We start from the raw sequence: 18,293 nt of genomic DNA, 5'->3' as shown, positions 1-18,293 counted from the left end.
AATTGGCGATTCATCGGCGGACGTTATCTACTCCGGAAACGCAGCTAGTAGCTTGTTTGAAGCGCAGCATGACGTGGTTATAATAACTGCGTGCCGCCAACGTGTCCATCATTTCTGTTTCTGGATATTACCGATGCCATCTGGGAAAACTAGCAATATACGAAATGATATCAATTTGTGTCTGTGTGTGTCGCATGCACACAAGTGCATTTTTTTCTCCACGAGATCTGCAATAGATGGAAATTCTTCTTTCTGGGGTTTTACGTGCCAAAACCAGTTCTGATGGAAATGTTTACGAAGCTTCTCGTGAAAACATAAGAATTATTCAGGTAATTGAATTTAAATTGCAACTCGCTTTTTCGAAATACTTCAGGATGTGAAAAATCAGCTGCTCCAAGCTGCTCCAAAATGCCAAATTTCCTGCTCCAAAGTGCTCCAAAATGAAATTTCTGATGCTCCAAAAATTGCTCCAAATCATAAGTTCGCAGTAGCATCACTGCACTCACTGGGTCCGAACATTGTCGGGTCGAGGTCGCCCTGCGCTTGCACCTCCATGGCTGTTAGAGGTGGGTGTACTGCCGGTGATAGGCCAAGCCTCTAGCGAGGCAAGGCCCATCGCAGTGGCTGGCGAGGTGTGGACTTTCCGACGTCGATACGGTCCAAAAAAGGTTGGGATGCAATAATAGTGTTTTAGTTGAGCATCTTTACGGTTCGCTCCGCTTCGAGCTGCCCCGCTAAGCCACAGCGGAGCGGCGGGTGATTTTCACGTTTTAGTTGTGCATTTAGCATAGCGGAGCGGACCTTTCGTAGTTGCAGTGCCCTCTGGCCAAATTCAACGTAGTGAAACATTATAAAAAACTGTTTCGTCACTTTTACAATGTAAGACGAATATATATAACTTATTTGTTCATGAAGTATCTAGACGGCCGCTTGTAATGCGTTCCCGGGCCATTTTATCGAGTGGAAAATGAAGCGTCGACTTGGTGAACACCACGTGATGGCCAGCGAGGTTGCATTCTGAATCCAATCCAATCCTTTCTGACGCCAATGCGCTGGCGACGTTTTTGTCAGCTGTGCTGTTCACTTTATTTTCTTAAATAACTAGTTTTCTTAAATAACTAAATAATAGCCTCAACGGTTGAAAAGAGCTCACCTTTAGGAAGTGTTTGACATATGAGCTGAGGCACTAGGGCATATGGTTCGCACGAAAAGAAAATTTCACCTGGAGCCGATGCAAGGCACGTTTTGATTTTCGAACATGACGCGTGTTCCCTCTCAGACAGCACTTTATCGATGTCTATGAAGAACCACAACATGCTGTCCTCTATACAGATTATAGTGCACTTGATATTCTGCATTTATCAAATGACTCTGCAACAATCACAAATGGGATGATGGTCCATGCCTAGATTAACCACTTGCTAGTTCGTCCTGTGATGCATGCAATTCTCCCGAATGCCAGCAACACTTGGCGCAACTTGTTGAATATAGGAATGACATTAGAGCTCCTAAACGAGTAGGAATGTGATGTATACCAGAAAAATACTTTACTTTGGAACATGCAAATTTATTTATACAGTAGACTCCCTTTAAGACGAACTCGAAGGGACCGTGCATATTTTCATCTCGCTTCAAATGGTAAATGAAGTAGACTTACAAAGGGGGGGAAATTGCATAAAATGCCTTTATTTAGCCGAACCTAATAGGAAATAGTTGTACTACTGCTTGGTTTCGTCCAGTCCGTGATGGATGTTTGTCGCTTCTGTGCAAATCGGGGAGCAGCCACAAACAATGTCATCTCACCTAATGACCTTAAACATGCTTAGAAAGGATGGTGTCGGTGGCCAACACCAGTGGCGCGGTCGCAGTGGAGGGCCTGTAGGACCCGTATGATGATGCAAGGTCACATGCTCCCGCTGAGAAATGGCATTGCCCAAGAGAATTTCTCCGCTTTTACTTTTTTTTGCTTCCACCTCTTGTTTTCGCCTCTGTCCACGGGCGATGTGCGCCGCAGACCTCGAGTAGGCTGCCTCTAGGATTGGTAGTGGTGGCAGTCACTCCAAATATTCATTTTAACTGAAGAGTACATCTGAGGCGGTTTGTCTTAAGTGGATTTTTGTTGTTGTTGTTGAGTCTATGGAAAGCCAAACAAACATTATCATGCTGTTATATGTGAGAATTTGGCTTAAACCGAGTTCGTCCTAACGAGAGTAAACTGTATTCAATTCTTATCGTCACTCTCAGACAGCACTTTATGGCTGTCTATGGACCACAGCATGCTGTCCTACATGTTGTCCATTGCACATTTAATATTTCACATTCTCCAGAACGCTAAAAACATGTGACGCAGTTTTGTTACTGCTAACGCAGCATGTAAATTAGTTTAACTTATCTTTTGAATGAGCTTTTGTAGTCTGACTGAAAGCGGCACATCATCACTATGCTACATGATAACTTGTCCTGTTGCCATCTTGTGTTGGCAGTGGTGATGACAGTGGCTCGGCTGGCTGTGACTGCAGGCTGTTGCGAATGAGATTTTGGTTTTGTATCTGACTGCACCGCACTGGCAACTTCTGGACCAATTTTTTTGTGGGAAAAAGGATGCACATTAGAATAGAGTACCGTAAGAACCCGTGTATAATATGAGTTTTTTTTTTTTTTTTTTTCAAAATTTTACCATGTAAAATTTCTGCCTCGTATTATGTGTGGATCCCAAAGTTTTCAGCCTAAAATTTGCAGTTTCGTTTTTGCTCAGTGCTATCATCATCGAGACTCTTAGCGGAGGATGGATGCGTCATCTTGCGGTGGCGTCGGTAGGCTGCTGCTGTTTCAACTGGCGCCATTTTGACCACGCTAAGAATCTGCACGTTCTCTAGTCTATCTCGCACGATGTCGGGACTGCGAATGCATTGCCCAGCTGCCTTTAAAAGGAAAGTTATTTTAGTGGCCGAGACCATCGGAAATTGCGCCGCAGGGCGGCACTTCGGCGTCACCGAGGGCAGCGTTCGCAGCTGGGATGACATCCCAGTTGGAACCGCTGGACGTTTGCATTAACAAGCCTTTTAAAGACCGGATGAAGTGCTGCTACCAAGAGTGGAAGAGGTCGAGAGACCCGGAAGTAATGGCTACCGAACGGGTGAAACGGGCCTCTCCAGTGGTGCTTTGTAGCTGGATTGCGGATGCATGGGCCAGCATCCTCGAGGAGCTCATCAGTCGCTCTTTTGAGAAATGCGGCATCGCCAACGCACTTGACGGCAGTGAAGATGACTTTCTGTGGGAAGATATCTCCGACAAAGGGCTATCGGGAGACAGTGCCAGTGAAACGGACAAGGACTGAACGTTAACTGCAATGCAAATAAATGCTTTCTGTAAGTTTTCCTCACTCGCATTATATGCGAATGAAAACATTTTTTTTTTTTTTTTCGTTTTTGCTATCCCCAAATAACACCTCGTATTATATGCAGGTTCTTACGGTAAATACTGTAATAATTCACTGATAGCTAGCGTTTTGGCTTGATAATTTTCCGTGAGCAGGGTGAAAATAGGCATTTTTAGCGGTAGATAATGTGTGTTTGGTGCATTCACTGTCCCCCAGCGCTCCAAAGACAGGCGCTGCAGCCATTTTGTCAGCATTGGGGTGAGACGCATTCGTGGCAACCAGAAGAGTTCGAATTATCCGGTTATGCTGAATTTCAGGCTCGAAATAATGCAAGTTTTGGTCTACAGTAGAAACGTGTCGGTGCTGGTTGGGACCTTCGGTCAAGATTAAATTAACCAAAAAATCAAATTAGCTGGTGTAAAAGTCTACTGTATATCATCTACTGAGTTTGTGCAGGATATACTAGAGCCAACTTTGGCATCCTAGGTGTCAAGTTGAGTGTACTGTCATAGAATAAGAGTGCACCTGAATGTAATACTGTTATCACACGGCCACTTTCGATCACAATCAAGCTTGATCCGGAGGCAATTGTCGTACCTATTTTCTCTGTAAAACATGCAAATGAGTTTACAGTCGTGCCTTGTTAATATGGGATCATTGGTTTCCAATCAATACAGTCCATAAAAGCTGGTCGTTCATGATGATGAATCTTGATGTAAAAAACGAAGTACATTTTTTGGAAAATCACTAAAAGCACTGTAATGAAAATTGGTTTCTGTGCATTGCACTGCGCATTGCATGATGGAGCTCAAAGAAAGTCAGTACAACAGAAGAGAGGTGCAGCGGGGTGAGCTACAGCTTGCTGAGAAAGCTGGCACGTACGATAAAAATATGCTCTTTGTCCAATTATTTTTGCTTACTGTGCCAGGAGAACAGTTGAACATGGAAGGCTCAGATTGTTTCTTGAAAAGCACATACACTTCAGAGTGCACATGAGTACCAAAGTTATAACGTGGTTGCCATGGCAGCAGACACTAGTCAATGCAGTTGTGCCGGCAGTGGTGTGTACTGCCACCTGTGGTGTACCACCAGTGTGTGCATATTTTTGGCTCCTTTCATTTAGATGAGGTCCTGTCCATACTGATACTTTCCATGTTAATTAGAGAAAAATATGTGGACTTCTACGAGATTTGTGCATTTCTGTCCTGTCCACTGTCCAAACAGCGACGTTCCACGTAGGCGCAAATGCACTGGAAAAGCTTGGTGCCTGCAAAAATTGCCCATAATTTGAGTTGCCCATGACCATATTGACGATGGTCATAGCAACAAATCACTTTATATGGACACACATTATGCATTTCACCACTTTTCAATTCCTCTTTACTCCTTCACACCAATGTAAGAAAAAGTGGAGAATTGGCTTGTTGGTATTGCATTGTGAGAGCTAAATCAAACACACTCAGGACACCACACTTCAAATGACACCACAAAAGCAAGAAATGTGCAGATACTGCATCATTTCACACCTTCTGAAGAGAGACTCAATTATTCATTCATGAAATTACGTTTAATCTTAGACTATAGCAGAATCCAGCACTCCACAGAATGAATACTTCAGAATGTGAACATCACCAGTGTACATAAACCATTGCACCCTGTGCAAGAACGTGTTTTTTTTTTTAAGCTAGCATCGAAAGTGCTATGCTGTGTATTGTAATTCTGTGACTGGTCTGTGTACAGCAGTGTACAAGACAGCAAATCCATTTTTTGGTTGTCTGAAATTGGAATTATAATGGTAATGTTTTCTTCTGGCACACAGCTTAACAAGCTCAACCAAACAGTTGAAGACTGCACTACTGCCATATCTTTGAATGAAGATTACCTGAAGGCTTACTTGAGGCGGGCCAAAACGTAAGTGTTATACATACTGCATGCTCTGTACATTATGAATGCAGACGTACTATCTACAAAAAGTTTGTTTCTATGTATTTTCAGCTACATGGATCTGGAAATGTATGACGAGGCTGTTCGGGACTACGAGCGCATCTTGCGGAAAGACCATACTAGAGGTGCTTTTCATTTATTTACTGGAGTTTTGCCACCATGACAATAGTATCTTTGTGCAAGTTGGGGGACCATGCAAAAAAAAAAAAAACATGGAAAGAAAAACTGCAAAGCTTTTTTTGCACCATCCTGTAGACAAATTGCGACATTTGCTTAAGCCATTGAACTGCGACTTGTCTGTCTCCCAATAATGACATAATCATTACTTCTCTACTGTTATGGCAGTCATGCATTATGCTGTCTCAATCACTTGCGCTTCCTCCATTCTACAGCAGTCATGATAAGCACTGGTGCTTTGTTCACACATCGCTCAGCAGTGTTGAATCATTCATTCCATTAAAGGGCACCTAAACCACCAAGAGGTCGAAATGTTGTGCACAAGTCTACAACGAACACATAGCTGCGAGAATTTTTCGAAATGGTGCCATAATAGCGGAGTTATACGCGTTTGATGATCTAAACACGGCCCTTGCTCGTTTCGCTCTTTCCTTCACTACTCTCCTCCTCTCCAAGTGCTCCTCAAATGTCACGTGACATACGTCATCCCCAATGCGCTTCTCAAAACACTGTCCACTTCCGGTTAAGGCATGTCCACGCTAGTGGCAAATAAACCGACGGCGAACCGGCCTCCAGTGCCGCAGAACGTCTACTGCGCGAGAGGTGTCCAAAGTAGGCAGCAGTTCGGCCACCGCACCGCCTGCAGCACGATTGACGGGCCACTTGACAACCGCGAAGCTGCGCGCCTCCACCACCGGTGATGAAAACATCAGCTGCAGCTTCTGTTCTAAGCAAAATAATTTCTTCTAGATAAAGCGATGCATAAATTGTACATTTTATGAAAAACGATATCCACTGTCAAACGTTTAGAGATACGGACACAAAATCTGAAAATTTTACAAAAATGCTGAAAATGAACCGTCTGTGTGTGATTACACCGAAAAGAAGTAGTCACTTAGCTCATTTTTGAGCCGATCGCTTTATTTTTGGCGTTTTTCTGAGCGCGCGCCTCAGCCCAACTCACGGGAGTTGGAAGGCGTGACGTCACGACACCCTCGTCGGATAGCCAGCCGGCCGGACGCGGTCATTCGAAGCGCGCCGACACCGCCATCGCGAGCATGGATTCAAGTTCTGGTGCCTCTACCAGCGATGACTACGCATCTGAAGACGAGGATCATTCCAACTTGGCAAGAAATATTACCGCTTACAGTTACGAGCCTTCCGGGTCAAGCGACGAAGAAGAGCAGGCGGCCGTGGAAGTGCTGGTCAGGTTTTCGCGAACCGTAGCACGAAGATTTCTCTCTGCACCAGACACTTGTGCAAGAATTAATTGCAATTTCCTCTGTAAGCTTCCTTTTTCAAGTTGCGGGCTACTTCAGCACTATGTGGATATGCTTCAGCACTGTGTGATACCTCACAGCAACTGCTGTGAGATATCAGAACCTCCGAGACTCTCGCGTCCACTTCACCAGCCAACCAACAGCTGGCAGCACCTGTCTGGCATTCTCTCCAATTTTTCCTGCTTTTCCTGCCTGTGGAGAAGCAGAGCTGTGTGTGTGTCTGATCTTGAGTCGCGCTCGCTAGCCTTGTATTGTTTTACTATGCTTTGTCAACATTTTTAAAGACATTACTGCCTTCATGCCCAGCCTCCGGCATCTCGCCCCAGCCTCGCCCTCACACTGCTCAAGAAGGCTGCAAAGTGAACGAAAACAGTACCGACATCTTTTCGCCTCCTCTTTTCAAACGTGCCGCTGAGAATTTCGGCCTTGCGTTTTCGTGAGAAGACCCATGGCACAGAGTCGGGCTTTAGGCGTTGCCTTTTGAGCGGCAAGCCGAGGCTTTTCAGCGCAGCCGGGCTGGTCACGTAATCATCGTCGACGAGTGGTCCGCGCAAATGAAGTCATTTCTTAGGTCTCCAGGCTGGGCGTGATGGCCAACAGGCAGGTATCCAAAGTTTGCGCATCTTCTCGTCTCTGGGAAACGTGTGCAACGGCGTGTCACGACCGACGATGCTGTTATAACAGCAATGTCTGGGCATTGCCTTCCGCCGTGACGAATCTCAATACCGAGCGACGACCGCGGGAAGGCGCATGTAAGACGCACCACCTGCGTGGAGCGCCGACGGGGCTAATGTTTCGAACAGACCATGCGCGAAGATCGCCGAAATTAAACAAACGCTGCAAGGGACCGACACCCCCAGAAACACTGCGACGGGCTGTGGCTAACTTTGGCCGCGCGCCCGGGTGGGTGTTACGTCAAATTTCAGCTTCTGCCGGCAGCCACTTGGATTCAAGGTGCAACAGAAAATCGCAAAAAAAGATGTTTCTTGTTCTTTTTTTCAAAGCAGCTTGTTGTATTCATCATTTTCAACAGTTCAACTTTTGTTCCGTCGCAAAAAACCACCCGCCAACCCTTTAACATGAACGAGAGCTCCGACACTTGTCGAGCTCAGCTGCAGTGCACGGCTACCGACGGGAGACGACTGGCTTGCCTGTGCTCACATAACAGCAGGCGGCGCCGCTAATATCAGCGTATTTTTGTTCTTTGTGTACAATTATTGCAAAGAGCGACAACGATAAGAAAATATTGCGGCTTGTTAGCGTTGGTAACTCATTCCGAAGCGTCGTCCGCTTTAGCTTTGAAGTGAACCTGAAAAGGCCTAATGACAATAACGGCGCCGTCGAGCGATCAGCAGCTGTGAGGCTGCCGCACAAATGGGTCTCGGTCTCGTCCTCTCTACGGCAAGGAAATCTCACCGTTCGCGAGCAGAACCGCTGTCGAACAGAGGCCTGTGAATGGCAAACGGTGTGCAGCGAGGTAACGTGGACGGACCTTAGCCACAACTCGGCGCTTCTCGGCTACCCGCTGTTGCTGCCGTGCCGGCCCGTGCTCATGCGAAGCATGCCGCTATAGACCCTGTGTTATGAAAACGTCTAGAAAGGCCAACACTGTCGCACTCTGTTCGCGCAGCTAATCAGACTGCTAAGCACGACTGTGTTTGAACCCGAGCGATTTGGAACTTGCGTTGCGGGCTGCAATTACCGATTCGCAAGTGCGCACAAGTGAGTAACACAACGAGGAAAAGCAGGGAGCGCACGTACCTGCTAGCAGACTAACTGGAAGTCGTAGGTTTTTGCTCGACCAATCGACATCGTCGCCCACGTTGACATTACCAGATGCACCCTGGTGACATCACAGTGACCGCTGGGGACACCGGAAAGGTTCAGACAGGAGCACGCCATTGTTTTTTTATTTTGTGGCGCGCCCGCGGCGCGTAGCACTGCAACGTTTGGCATCGTTGATCATGACAGCATTCTGAATTCGATGTGCGTGTTTACTTGAAATCTTTAAAAAATATTGAAGGTGGTTTAGGCGCCCTTTAAGGTTGCTTAGCTACATTACTCCATGCCATGTTGTGCCCAACACTTGCTCTCACGTTGAAGCTCTCACAATCAACTTCCCACAGTGCAACCACACAGTATGTCATACTTGCTAAAATTCTCATACATAGTGCAGTTTCTTGCTAAGGTGTGTTTTTTTAAATGCCTTTCTTCTAAGTCAGTGTTTAAGATGTGTATCTGGTGTAGAGGGGGGGGTCTGCACAAGATTTTACCTTCATAATCCTGGGATGTGGTAGGTCTAAACAAAATATCTGTGTGCTATGTAAGCAGCATCAAGAACCTAAAGCACCTAAAAAGCTGGCCTAGTGAACATACTACCAATAAAAGTAGCCACACATGTTGAAATGCATTGCTGACTGTTAAGACCTTTTCTTTCTTGCTAAATTTCACTGCTTTAGAATGATGCCTCAGGACAGTGTGCGTGTGTGTGTGTTGTGCGTGCGTGTCTATATTTATTTTTCTCTTGGCTTCTCAGAAAACAAACGACTGCTAGATCACGCAAAATTAGAGCTGAAGAAGAGCAAGCGCAAGGACTACTACAAGGTTCTTGGAATCCCAAAGGATGCAACTGTCGATGACATCAAAAAGGCCTACAGGAAGCGCGCCCTCCTACACCACCCTGGTAATTGTTGCATATGTTTAGTTGGGTTATAACTTATCAGTCAAGCTTCTCAACACAGGAAAGCCTCTGTTCAGGCATTTGAAAAGTAAATAAAAGCAGCATCGCTTCGGACATGAAGCAGGCAGCACAGGCATTTGAAACTAAATAAAAGCAGCATCGCTTCGGACGTGAAGCAGGCAGCAGGATGCGTAACGGGAAGAAGAGGTGGCGAACGCATGGTGCCGTGCACAACTGATCGATGCACCCACGCTACAGTCGTGCCACTGGCAGCCAAGTTTATTTATTCAGCATGTGGCAGGGGATAAGAAGCGGGAGAAGGTAACAGGGGACCCCCTGCACTCCCAGAAGAGCAAGAGTAGAGGACCAGGAGAAAGGATGGAAGGTTCAATTTGGCAGCGCATGCCTAGATCCTAACAGCAGTCATTTTCCAGCCTTCAGCCATTGCACTGACCTGATTGTTCGCATGCAAACCACCATATTTATTCAATTGTACCGCTTTCTTTTTTTCACGAATTTTGTGGCTTGAATTCGACCCTTGCAATACATTCGAATAATAACCCACTTGACCATGCAGGCGCGGTCGTGCAATGAGGAGTTGCTGCCAGAGTACAACGCCGCCCTCCCCTTCCTCTGGGGCCTTCCGCGTGCGAGACTGAGCTACGAGTGTCCATATAATTGCTATACTAATAAAAGCAGTAGACGCACAGTATGATTCGGCGTCCAATACGGCATCCGACACAATCGTACACGCCGTACGCCATATCAGACACCGAATTATACCGTGTGCCTCCTACTTCACGGCAGCAAGTTCAGGGTGCGATCAATATGCGAGGAAAAGAAAAAAAAATGCACTTCTTGATTGGAAAAGTGGAGTCTGTGTCCATTACACGAGTGCATTCATTATTCGAGTAAATACGGCGGGGTGTCGGAACGGAATGTTTTTCATTCAGGTTTTACTTTCATTGCACTGAAAAAAATTTCGTTTTGGTTCTGCTCCGGAACGAGAAAAAAATGATCTGTAACGGTTCATAATGGTTTTGGTTTGAATGCAAAAATTTTCAAACCAAAGTAACAATAAAAATATTTTTTCTTAAAGGGACACTAAAGAGAAACAGGAAGTTCAGCTGGAACAAAAGAGGGACCTTCAGGAACGCATGCAGTTTTTGTTGGGTGCAAAAATATGTGTTATTAGCGGAGAAATTCGTAAACAAAGACCAAATATCTCTTCCTCAATTTCTCTCGCCCCAGATTTGGCGCTGAAGCAGTGTCGTCACAGATTTCATTGCTCTCAGCGAATCGGAATGCGCCATGATACGTCACCGCTTGCGTAAACGGCCGAGGCACTGGGTGCATCATGGCTGTATGGCCGCTGCGTTTGCGTTCGCCGCGATGGATACCGTTGCTGCCGCTGAACCTTGCAACGAAGAGCGCGCCAGGGAAGCAGGACTGCATTTCTGCGATATTCAGTGAAACGGAGCGCGAAATGATCCTCCGTGCTCGAGCGGTAGGTGTTTCCGCGTGCGATGGCGGTGAGCCGCCGGCCGCGCCGGTGGTAAGCAAAGCTTCGTTTTCGTCGACGGAACGCAAGGCGTCTGGTCCGCCAGGCGACGATGTTCCCGACAGAAGCGTAGAAAGTTGGGCACATACTCGGTATGGTTATTTCTTGGCTTTATTTAATGACATTCAGCACTCACCGAGCCGCCAGTTCGCTGCTGCAGGGGCACCGGTAGGGGGTTTAATGAAGGCCGCATTGAGGGAACAGCTGCTCGAGAACGGACTGGCCTCTGGGGCACGCCAAGATACTTTCCGAGGGCAGGATTATACACATAATCCGAGGGCGAGAAATGCAGAGAGCACACCATCAGTTTCTGTGGCTCTTTTGCCGTTTTATCATCGGCAGGGCACTGAGCCATTGCGAACGCCGTGGAGCCGGGGCTCACCGCGCGGCACCACATGAAAGGACACAATCGAGTCAACATTGCCGCTGCCCCTAAGCAAGCGCCTTGGGCCATTTATACAGCCCTCACACACACGAGGCATTTTCTGGCCGTTTCCCGCGAAGTCAACGTGCCACGCAACACGTGATGCATGGACCAAAAACGAAGCTACGAAACTATCACGATCGGATGTATCGCCATGCCATTTTTTCTTATTTAATTTTGCGCTAAACTTGTACTTCCTCGCTTGAAACGGTTTGAAAATTTGGCAAATGCTGTTTATGTACGTTTAAGGTGTATTTCACTTTGCGTTTTATTAACAGCTATAAATCGCTCTCGACCAATCGCGACCAGCCTGCGTTTGTAATCTCCGACGTCACAAACGTGTAGTGTGGGAAATTCGAAGGGGCGTCAGCACCTATCCTTCAGTTTTTCGCTATTTTCTCGCTTATTAAACATCTGTTCGCCGTAAGAATGGTATGACTGTGATTGTGATAGGATAATCTACCATTAAAGCTCAACTTCCGGTTTCTCTTTAGTGTCCCTTTAAGTGAATTATGAGATCATGCTCAGTGCCTTGAGTCAAGGCACTGAGCATGATCTCAGAAGCAGCACGATATCGAGCGTACTGCTCACCGTAATTGGACGCCGTTGTTCCGTTAAAGAAACTTAACCCTGTGAGGGTCGAATTTTTTTGCCAAATGCGACCCCCCAAGGTTGATTTTTTTGTATTACCTGTTTAAATTCTTCGGAAGAACCTATATTGAAAAAAAAAAATGGTCGTAATGTTCTTAGGGTGACAGTAAAGCGATGAAAAAGGCTGTTGTGTTGTGAAATACAGTGTTTATTCGTGAATAAGAAGATAAATTCGAAAAAAAAGAAAAGCTTATACAAATTTACAAATTGTACAAAATACAAACCGAAACAGGTGAGAAGCCTTCATCTTATCGCCATCAAAATGCGATAGAGATTTTGTGGTCTCCAAAAAAGGAAACGCAAAAATGTCAGCATCGTTGGTGTATATACGCACCTGCCGGGGACAGGTGTAATCGTGCCGTGGTGAGCAATAATTGATCGAGTAACAAGCGGTCACCCTTTGAAAGATTTGAAACCAGATAGCCATCAGTTTAGTGCGTACAACAAACGGGAGCCGCCGCAGGAGAAAACCAAAACTTTCTGCTGCCGCACGTGCAACCCTGATGTGCGAGCGATAGCCGACGCGCCATTGCCAAAAAAAAAACAAAAAAACAGTTAAACCTGGATATAACGAAATTGACAAATTCTCGAAAAGCTTCGTAATAAAGAGGATTTCGTTATATGCAGGTTCGGCACAAAAATTCAAAAAAGAAACGCTTATCGTATTTACTTTATTCTAACGCGCCCTTGATTGTAACGTGCACCCGTTTTCCTTGGGTTTCTTCGTCGAAGCACTCATCCTTGGAATGTCACACCAGGTACTGGATGCGTGGACGCGTGTCGTTTCGCACAAGCGCGTGGCGTCGGAAACAAAGAGCGAGCGACACAATGGCATCATAGCATTGTATAGTGTCACCTAGTGTCAGGTTAGCGAAGTGAAGCGCAGAGACTTGCGCAGTAACCAAAGAGTGGTGCTGCCAGCGCCTCTCTTTGGTTAAATTTTGTTTTCCTTCGGTAACATCAACTGGAAAAGGAGAGTGCCGGCTTGGCGGGCTAGGCCAGCTGCAGCAAGCAGCTGGCCTAACCCGCCAAGGTTTTAATGAAGGGAGGGCGAAAGGTCACGCCTGCGGCGGCAAAATTGCCGGGTTGGGGGATGCAGGCCCGCCTCGCGCACACTCGCATCCACGCACACGTGCACTCGCTCTCGCCTCGCAGTTGCCGTGAATTCGTGCGCGCCAAACGCGACGCCACTGCTTCGCATTCCGTCTCGGCGGAGAAGGTGCTTCCAGTTGCTGCTCGCGCAAAAATGACAAAATTTGGGGCGGAATCTCTAGGTTGTCAATGGGGAAAATTCGTTATTTCGAGGTGGTCTCCCGCTGCCACTTCGTTACGTAGACGTAGAGGTCTTAAATACATGTGCTTCTATGGAGTAACGGTCGGGAATAGAAAAACTTCGTTATATCCAGGAATTTCTTATATGGAGGTTCGTTATAAGCAGGTTTAACTGTAATAATAGTAATTAAATTAATTTTTAAAAAAGATAGGCATCAGTGCAAGTAAAAAATTCTATGTGTTCCCGTCGAGTGGCAACACATGCCAAGCGAAAGAAATGATCGAAAGAGGCAAGCTTTTTAAATGTGCAAGCGATGATGTACATGTATGTCATTAACCATTTTGAAGGTGATTGCGGAGGACGTACATGTACGTCATTGACCCTGAAAGGGTTAAATGGACACAAATGAAGGATTAAAGTTAGGTAACAAAGCGTTGTACCCGTAGAAAACGAAACCATGAACTCTTAGCGCGCAAGCCCTGGGTTTTGCTACAGATGCCAATCTGCTAGTGCACTGAGCATCAGGATTAGATTCAACCGGCTATCGATCGCACTGTGCCTGCCTGAGATACGCGCTGATTCTGATTGCCTTACGTCGATTGTTTCGGATTGCCGGATACCGAAAACCGATAAAAAATATTTCCGTTTCACTAGGAAACAAAATAATAATGTTTCGGTTATGTTTTCGTTCCAGTCAAAAACATCGTCATGTTTTGTTTTTCGTTTTTGTTTTCGTTCTGTTCCGACACACTGAAATACAGTTGACTATGTCCGCTGTGCATGGGATGAAAGTTCTCGTATTTTTGCTTCAATTTCATGGTTGATCGTGCACAGTCAATGGCGTGAAATGTTCGAACACTATTCAGGTTTTCGAATAGCCACTATTCGATTTAGGGACCGAATCGAATAGGGGAATATTCAATTCATTTTCAAAAGTTTTCTATAATCATGCACTCCTGTTGGCAGCCTGTACCATTAGGTCTCATGGGCAACTCGGCTAAAGTCAGAACTTGTTTTTTGTTCGAATTTACACCATTTTCACTGTGCGTGTGACTGGTCTTATGATTACAGTGCTGCAGTACCCTGTGGCCTTTCACGCTTTGACTCCATTTGCGACGTTATGGTGAGACAGTGCGTTCAGTATGACGCCCAATTCGAGAAATGAGAAATTTTGATGGCCAAGGAGCTGGGAAACTCCACCGCAGCTCAATGGTTCGAGGTCAACCAGTCGATGCTTCGTGCATGATGGGACCAGCAAGAGGCCCTCATTAAATTCATGGTGGTTCGAATGTGCTCTGTGTACCTTGTAGTGACCTGGTACTACCCCCGAATGAAGTAGTTGTGTGGACTTTAAAGAAGTTCTTAATCTCAAATGAGCTTGACGGCACGGAAGACGACGCTTGGGCGATCACTTTCAGGGGTAGTTTCGCTTCTGGAAGCCTCAGCTCGTCCTGGCACCGAGACCCCTCGAAGTATACGGCCAACAGCGCTCTTCGCACTGTGCAAAGGTAGTGAGCTTGGCGAAATTTTGTTAAGTGAATCTCTCCGAAAGTGATCGCCCGACAATACCGCCCAAGCATAGCTTTGCTTCCGCCTCAGACGACAATGATGAGTGAAGAGAGCTCGTTTCCGAATTGTGATTGCTTGAATTGAGGTACCACCTCTTTTGCCAGTCATCTCGCGTTACAATGAGGTTTTTTTAGCTGGCAAGTCGACCCTCCCTTTGCATTCTAGTAAATACGGTAGTAGCTTGTGATACCATGTAACCCCCAACTCTGGTTTTGGTGTTGTGTCCTGCTTCATGCGAAAAGCCATGCTGCACTTGATGCATATCTTAACTGGACACTTTAAAAATGTTGTGTGGCCAGTGAACCGGCTTCTAGTTGACCATAACCTCGGCATACCTGCCGTGGTGGCATAGTGGCTATGGTGTTGCGCTACTAAGCCCGAAGGTGCGGGATCGAATCCTGTCCGCTGCGGCTGCATTTCGATGAGAGTGAAATGCAAAAATGACCATGTACTATGCATTGGGTGCACGTTATCGAAACCAAAGTGGTCAAAATTAATAGTAGTCCCTCACTATAGCGTGCCTCATAATCAAATCGTGGTTGTGCCACGTAAAACCCTGGAAGTTAATTTTTAATAACCGCAGCATTTAAAGGTGACCCAAATAATTTTTTGTTGTATGCTTGAGAGATTGAGGCTTCATACTATTGACAGCTATGTAAAAAAGCAAAAAAAATTCATATATATATATATATATATATATATATATATATGAGATTTTTACTTGTGTATGTGATAAGGCACAGTGGTATGTCATGTAGCTATACTTCATCTTACAAGGGGCACTGTGGAAGGTACAAGGCGTACACACGCAATGTCCTTGCGTAGCGGTATATAGTTTCGGGCGTAAATGGCTGATTATTGGCTACATTGGAGAGTTTTATTTTTGCCCGCTACACGATACGGTACACCAATACAAGACATGTTATGGCCTTTGCGCGTGCACGTCGTGTACCGGGAATTCAGTTACCGCCGGTCACCGTAATTGCCACCCTAATCGTGATCACCTATAGCACCCATACAGCGCTGACCACCCACTTCGATCCAAATTCGCGCTTTTTACTGACTCTCCGCCCTGTGAGCAAGAAACAAGTGGCCAAATCTGTCATCGCTAAGTCTCCTCTCAAGCTGAGGTCAAAGTGTCATGTTTTGTCGTAATTATTGAGATCGGCTGTTTGTTTTCATGCTGCTAGGACTACAGACATGGCACCGAGCCTTACAACGGGTTTGAGTTCTAGTTAGCAGATGGCACCACAGCATTAGCCCTGGTGATGCATTGACTATGCGGAACGCTATAAAGGCCTATTGTTCACTGTATAATTAATTTACTACCCCGCTCTAGTATGGTACTGGATGATGGTAGCGAACAAATGCCAAGCTGACGCTGTGCTGCAGGTGAACATTTATGAGGGCGTTCATCCTTATTACTTGCTAAGGAGGCTGCAGGGAAAGCATACAGGTAAAGCGAAGCCCTGCTCTTGCATGTAAACACAGCTTGTGGTTACAGCGTCAAAACATTTTTTGCATCAATCCAAACTATGGAGCATATAACAAGATGGCAGCAGACACTGAGCAGATGGCATGGCATGGATGAGCACATCTCGAGGGGCATTCAGCCTTCCTATTGGCTAAGAATTTGTGTAGCTTCCACAGTGCTGGAAACAGCTTGTGAGATGGAGTATAATTGTTGTGTACTTCGGGGAGGAGCCCGGCCACTGCACTGAGATGACATGTGTGCCCTCTGGCACCAAGCATTAATCCGAAGACAATTTGTGCCGACACAGCAGTGCTCACATACTTAAAATTAATTGATCATGTAAATGATGGCCTTCTGACACAACTGAAAGAAACTAACTGTGACGCACATAAATGATTGTCAGGTGAGGAACAAAGCAAGCCGAACGTGCCCAAGAATGATCAGGTGGACAATGGGCTCAGGAGGTGTTGCATTAATATGTGCACGTAGAATACACAATCGCAAGTGGGTGACCAAAACAGGAGTTATATTATTGCTGCATAATCTAGTGTTATTGTTTGGATGTTTATTGCCCTAGATAACTAAGACTGAAAATACTTTCACCAAGGACTGGAGGTGCTTTGGCACAGCCCCTATAGCTGTAAATGCGGAGTTTTAGAAATACCACACCCAATCACATACCCTGGTTCCGTTCTTTTGTACTTCTTTTGCATTCTTTTGTACACCTGGCTGATTGTGTTTGCTAGCTTTGGGTCCTTATTTCTAAAACGGCCTATTATTTCTTTGGATCTTTTTTTGTTTTTCTTGTACTATGTTGTAATGCCATTTTAGGCAGTGCAAGTGCAAAGAACAAATTAGCTATAGTAATGTTTTTTTTCACTCCTTCAGATCGACATTCCAATGCTTCAGAGGACATGAAGCGGGAACAAGAGAAAAAATTCAAAGAGCTTGGTGAGGCCTACAACATTCTCTCTGACCCCAAGAAGCGCATGCGTTATGATGAAGGCCGTGATTTGGAAGACATGGACAGCTTTTCTTCAGGTAGGCAAAAAAAAAAAAAAACTTCTGGGCAGGATTGGCTGATCAACTTGTGCTCCTGTTATTCACACTTTTTTTTTCAATATTTCAGATGGCAATGCCCATGTTTATCGGTCATTCTTCGAAGCCCCTGGATTCTTCTCCACGGGTGGTAGTTCCTTCCAACATGATGCAGGGTTTGCCTTTCCAGGAGGCTTCAGTTTTCAATTTGGATAAATCTGAAATTTGACTGCCAAGTGTGGCCATTTTATTGTTACAAATTTACAAAATAACTGTCTGCAGTCTTCATGTTAGATGCTAAGCGATTTCCTTGCCTTTATTTTTTTTTTTTTTTTTAATCCATGCACTGTCACCTTTGCAGTAAATGCCAATGTTCATAGAGGGTGCATGATGATTTTGTTTGGATGTGTTCATTAGTTTTCACCCTCATTCAAAGCAGTTGTCAACAGTCAATAAAAGCATTCCATCAGTGCATATTGCAGTGTTTTGAAAGTTTATCACAAGAACAGTGCTCGCTTTCTGCTCTGGTAATAGGGGCAAAGGGAACTAAGGGAACTAGGTGTGCTATAAGATGATATAGTACAATGATTCTATGCATTTATGATGCCTGTGCATTCTTGTTTATGGAACAGCCACTTTTCTGTATAGCACAGGCATCGTAGCAAGTAACGGGGCTGAGCTAGGCACATAAAAACTATCTTTGATATAAATGAGAGATGGATATGCAAAATGTATTTCATGTAGTCATGCGTTTGATGGAGAATCGTTTGGCCAGGTAAAGTCATAGTACAGCAATTATTAGTCTCATCACTGACCAACAAACAACGAAATTGATGTTTTGAT

The 18,293-nt window shown here is 45.4% G+C and overlaps 1 protein-coding gene across 4 annotated transcripts in view; it reads left to right on the top strand.

Moving 5' to 3' along the window:
• Positions 1-17,924, top strand: part of LOC119462806 (dnaJ homolog subfamily C member 7) — a 127,568-nt gene extending 109,644 nt beyond the window's left edge. For all 4 annotated transcript variants that reach the window (XM_037724051.2, XM_037724055.2, XM_049667834.1 and 1 more), the window contains exons 7-11: positions 5,199-5,290; positions 5,375-5,448; positions 9,317-9,463; positions 17,301-17,453; positions 17,542-17,924. In XM_037724051.2, coding sequence (XP_037579979.1) covers positions 5,199-5,290; positions 5,375-5,448; positions 9,317-9,463; positions 17,301-17,453; positions 17,542-17,666 — 591 coding nt within the window. In that variant the 3' untranslated portion in view covers positions 17,667-17,924. The remainder of the gene's footprint in view (positions 1-5,198; positions 5,291-5,374; positions 5,449-9,316; positions 9,464-17,300; positions 17,454-17,541) is intronic.
• Positions 17,925-18,293: the final 369 nt, after the last annotated feature.

This window comes from Dermacentor silvarum, chromosome 1, assembly GCF_013339745.2.
Source record: "Dermacentor silvarum isolate Dsil-2018 chromosome 1, BIME_Dsil_1.4, whole genome shotgun sequence".
NCBI lineage: Eukaryota > Metazoa > Arthropoda > Arachnida > Ixodida > Ixodidae > Dermacentor > Dermacentor silvarum.
This window is presented reverse-complemented; position numbering and strand designations above follow the sequence as displayed.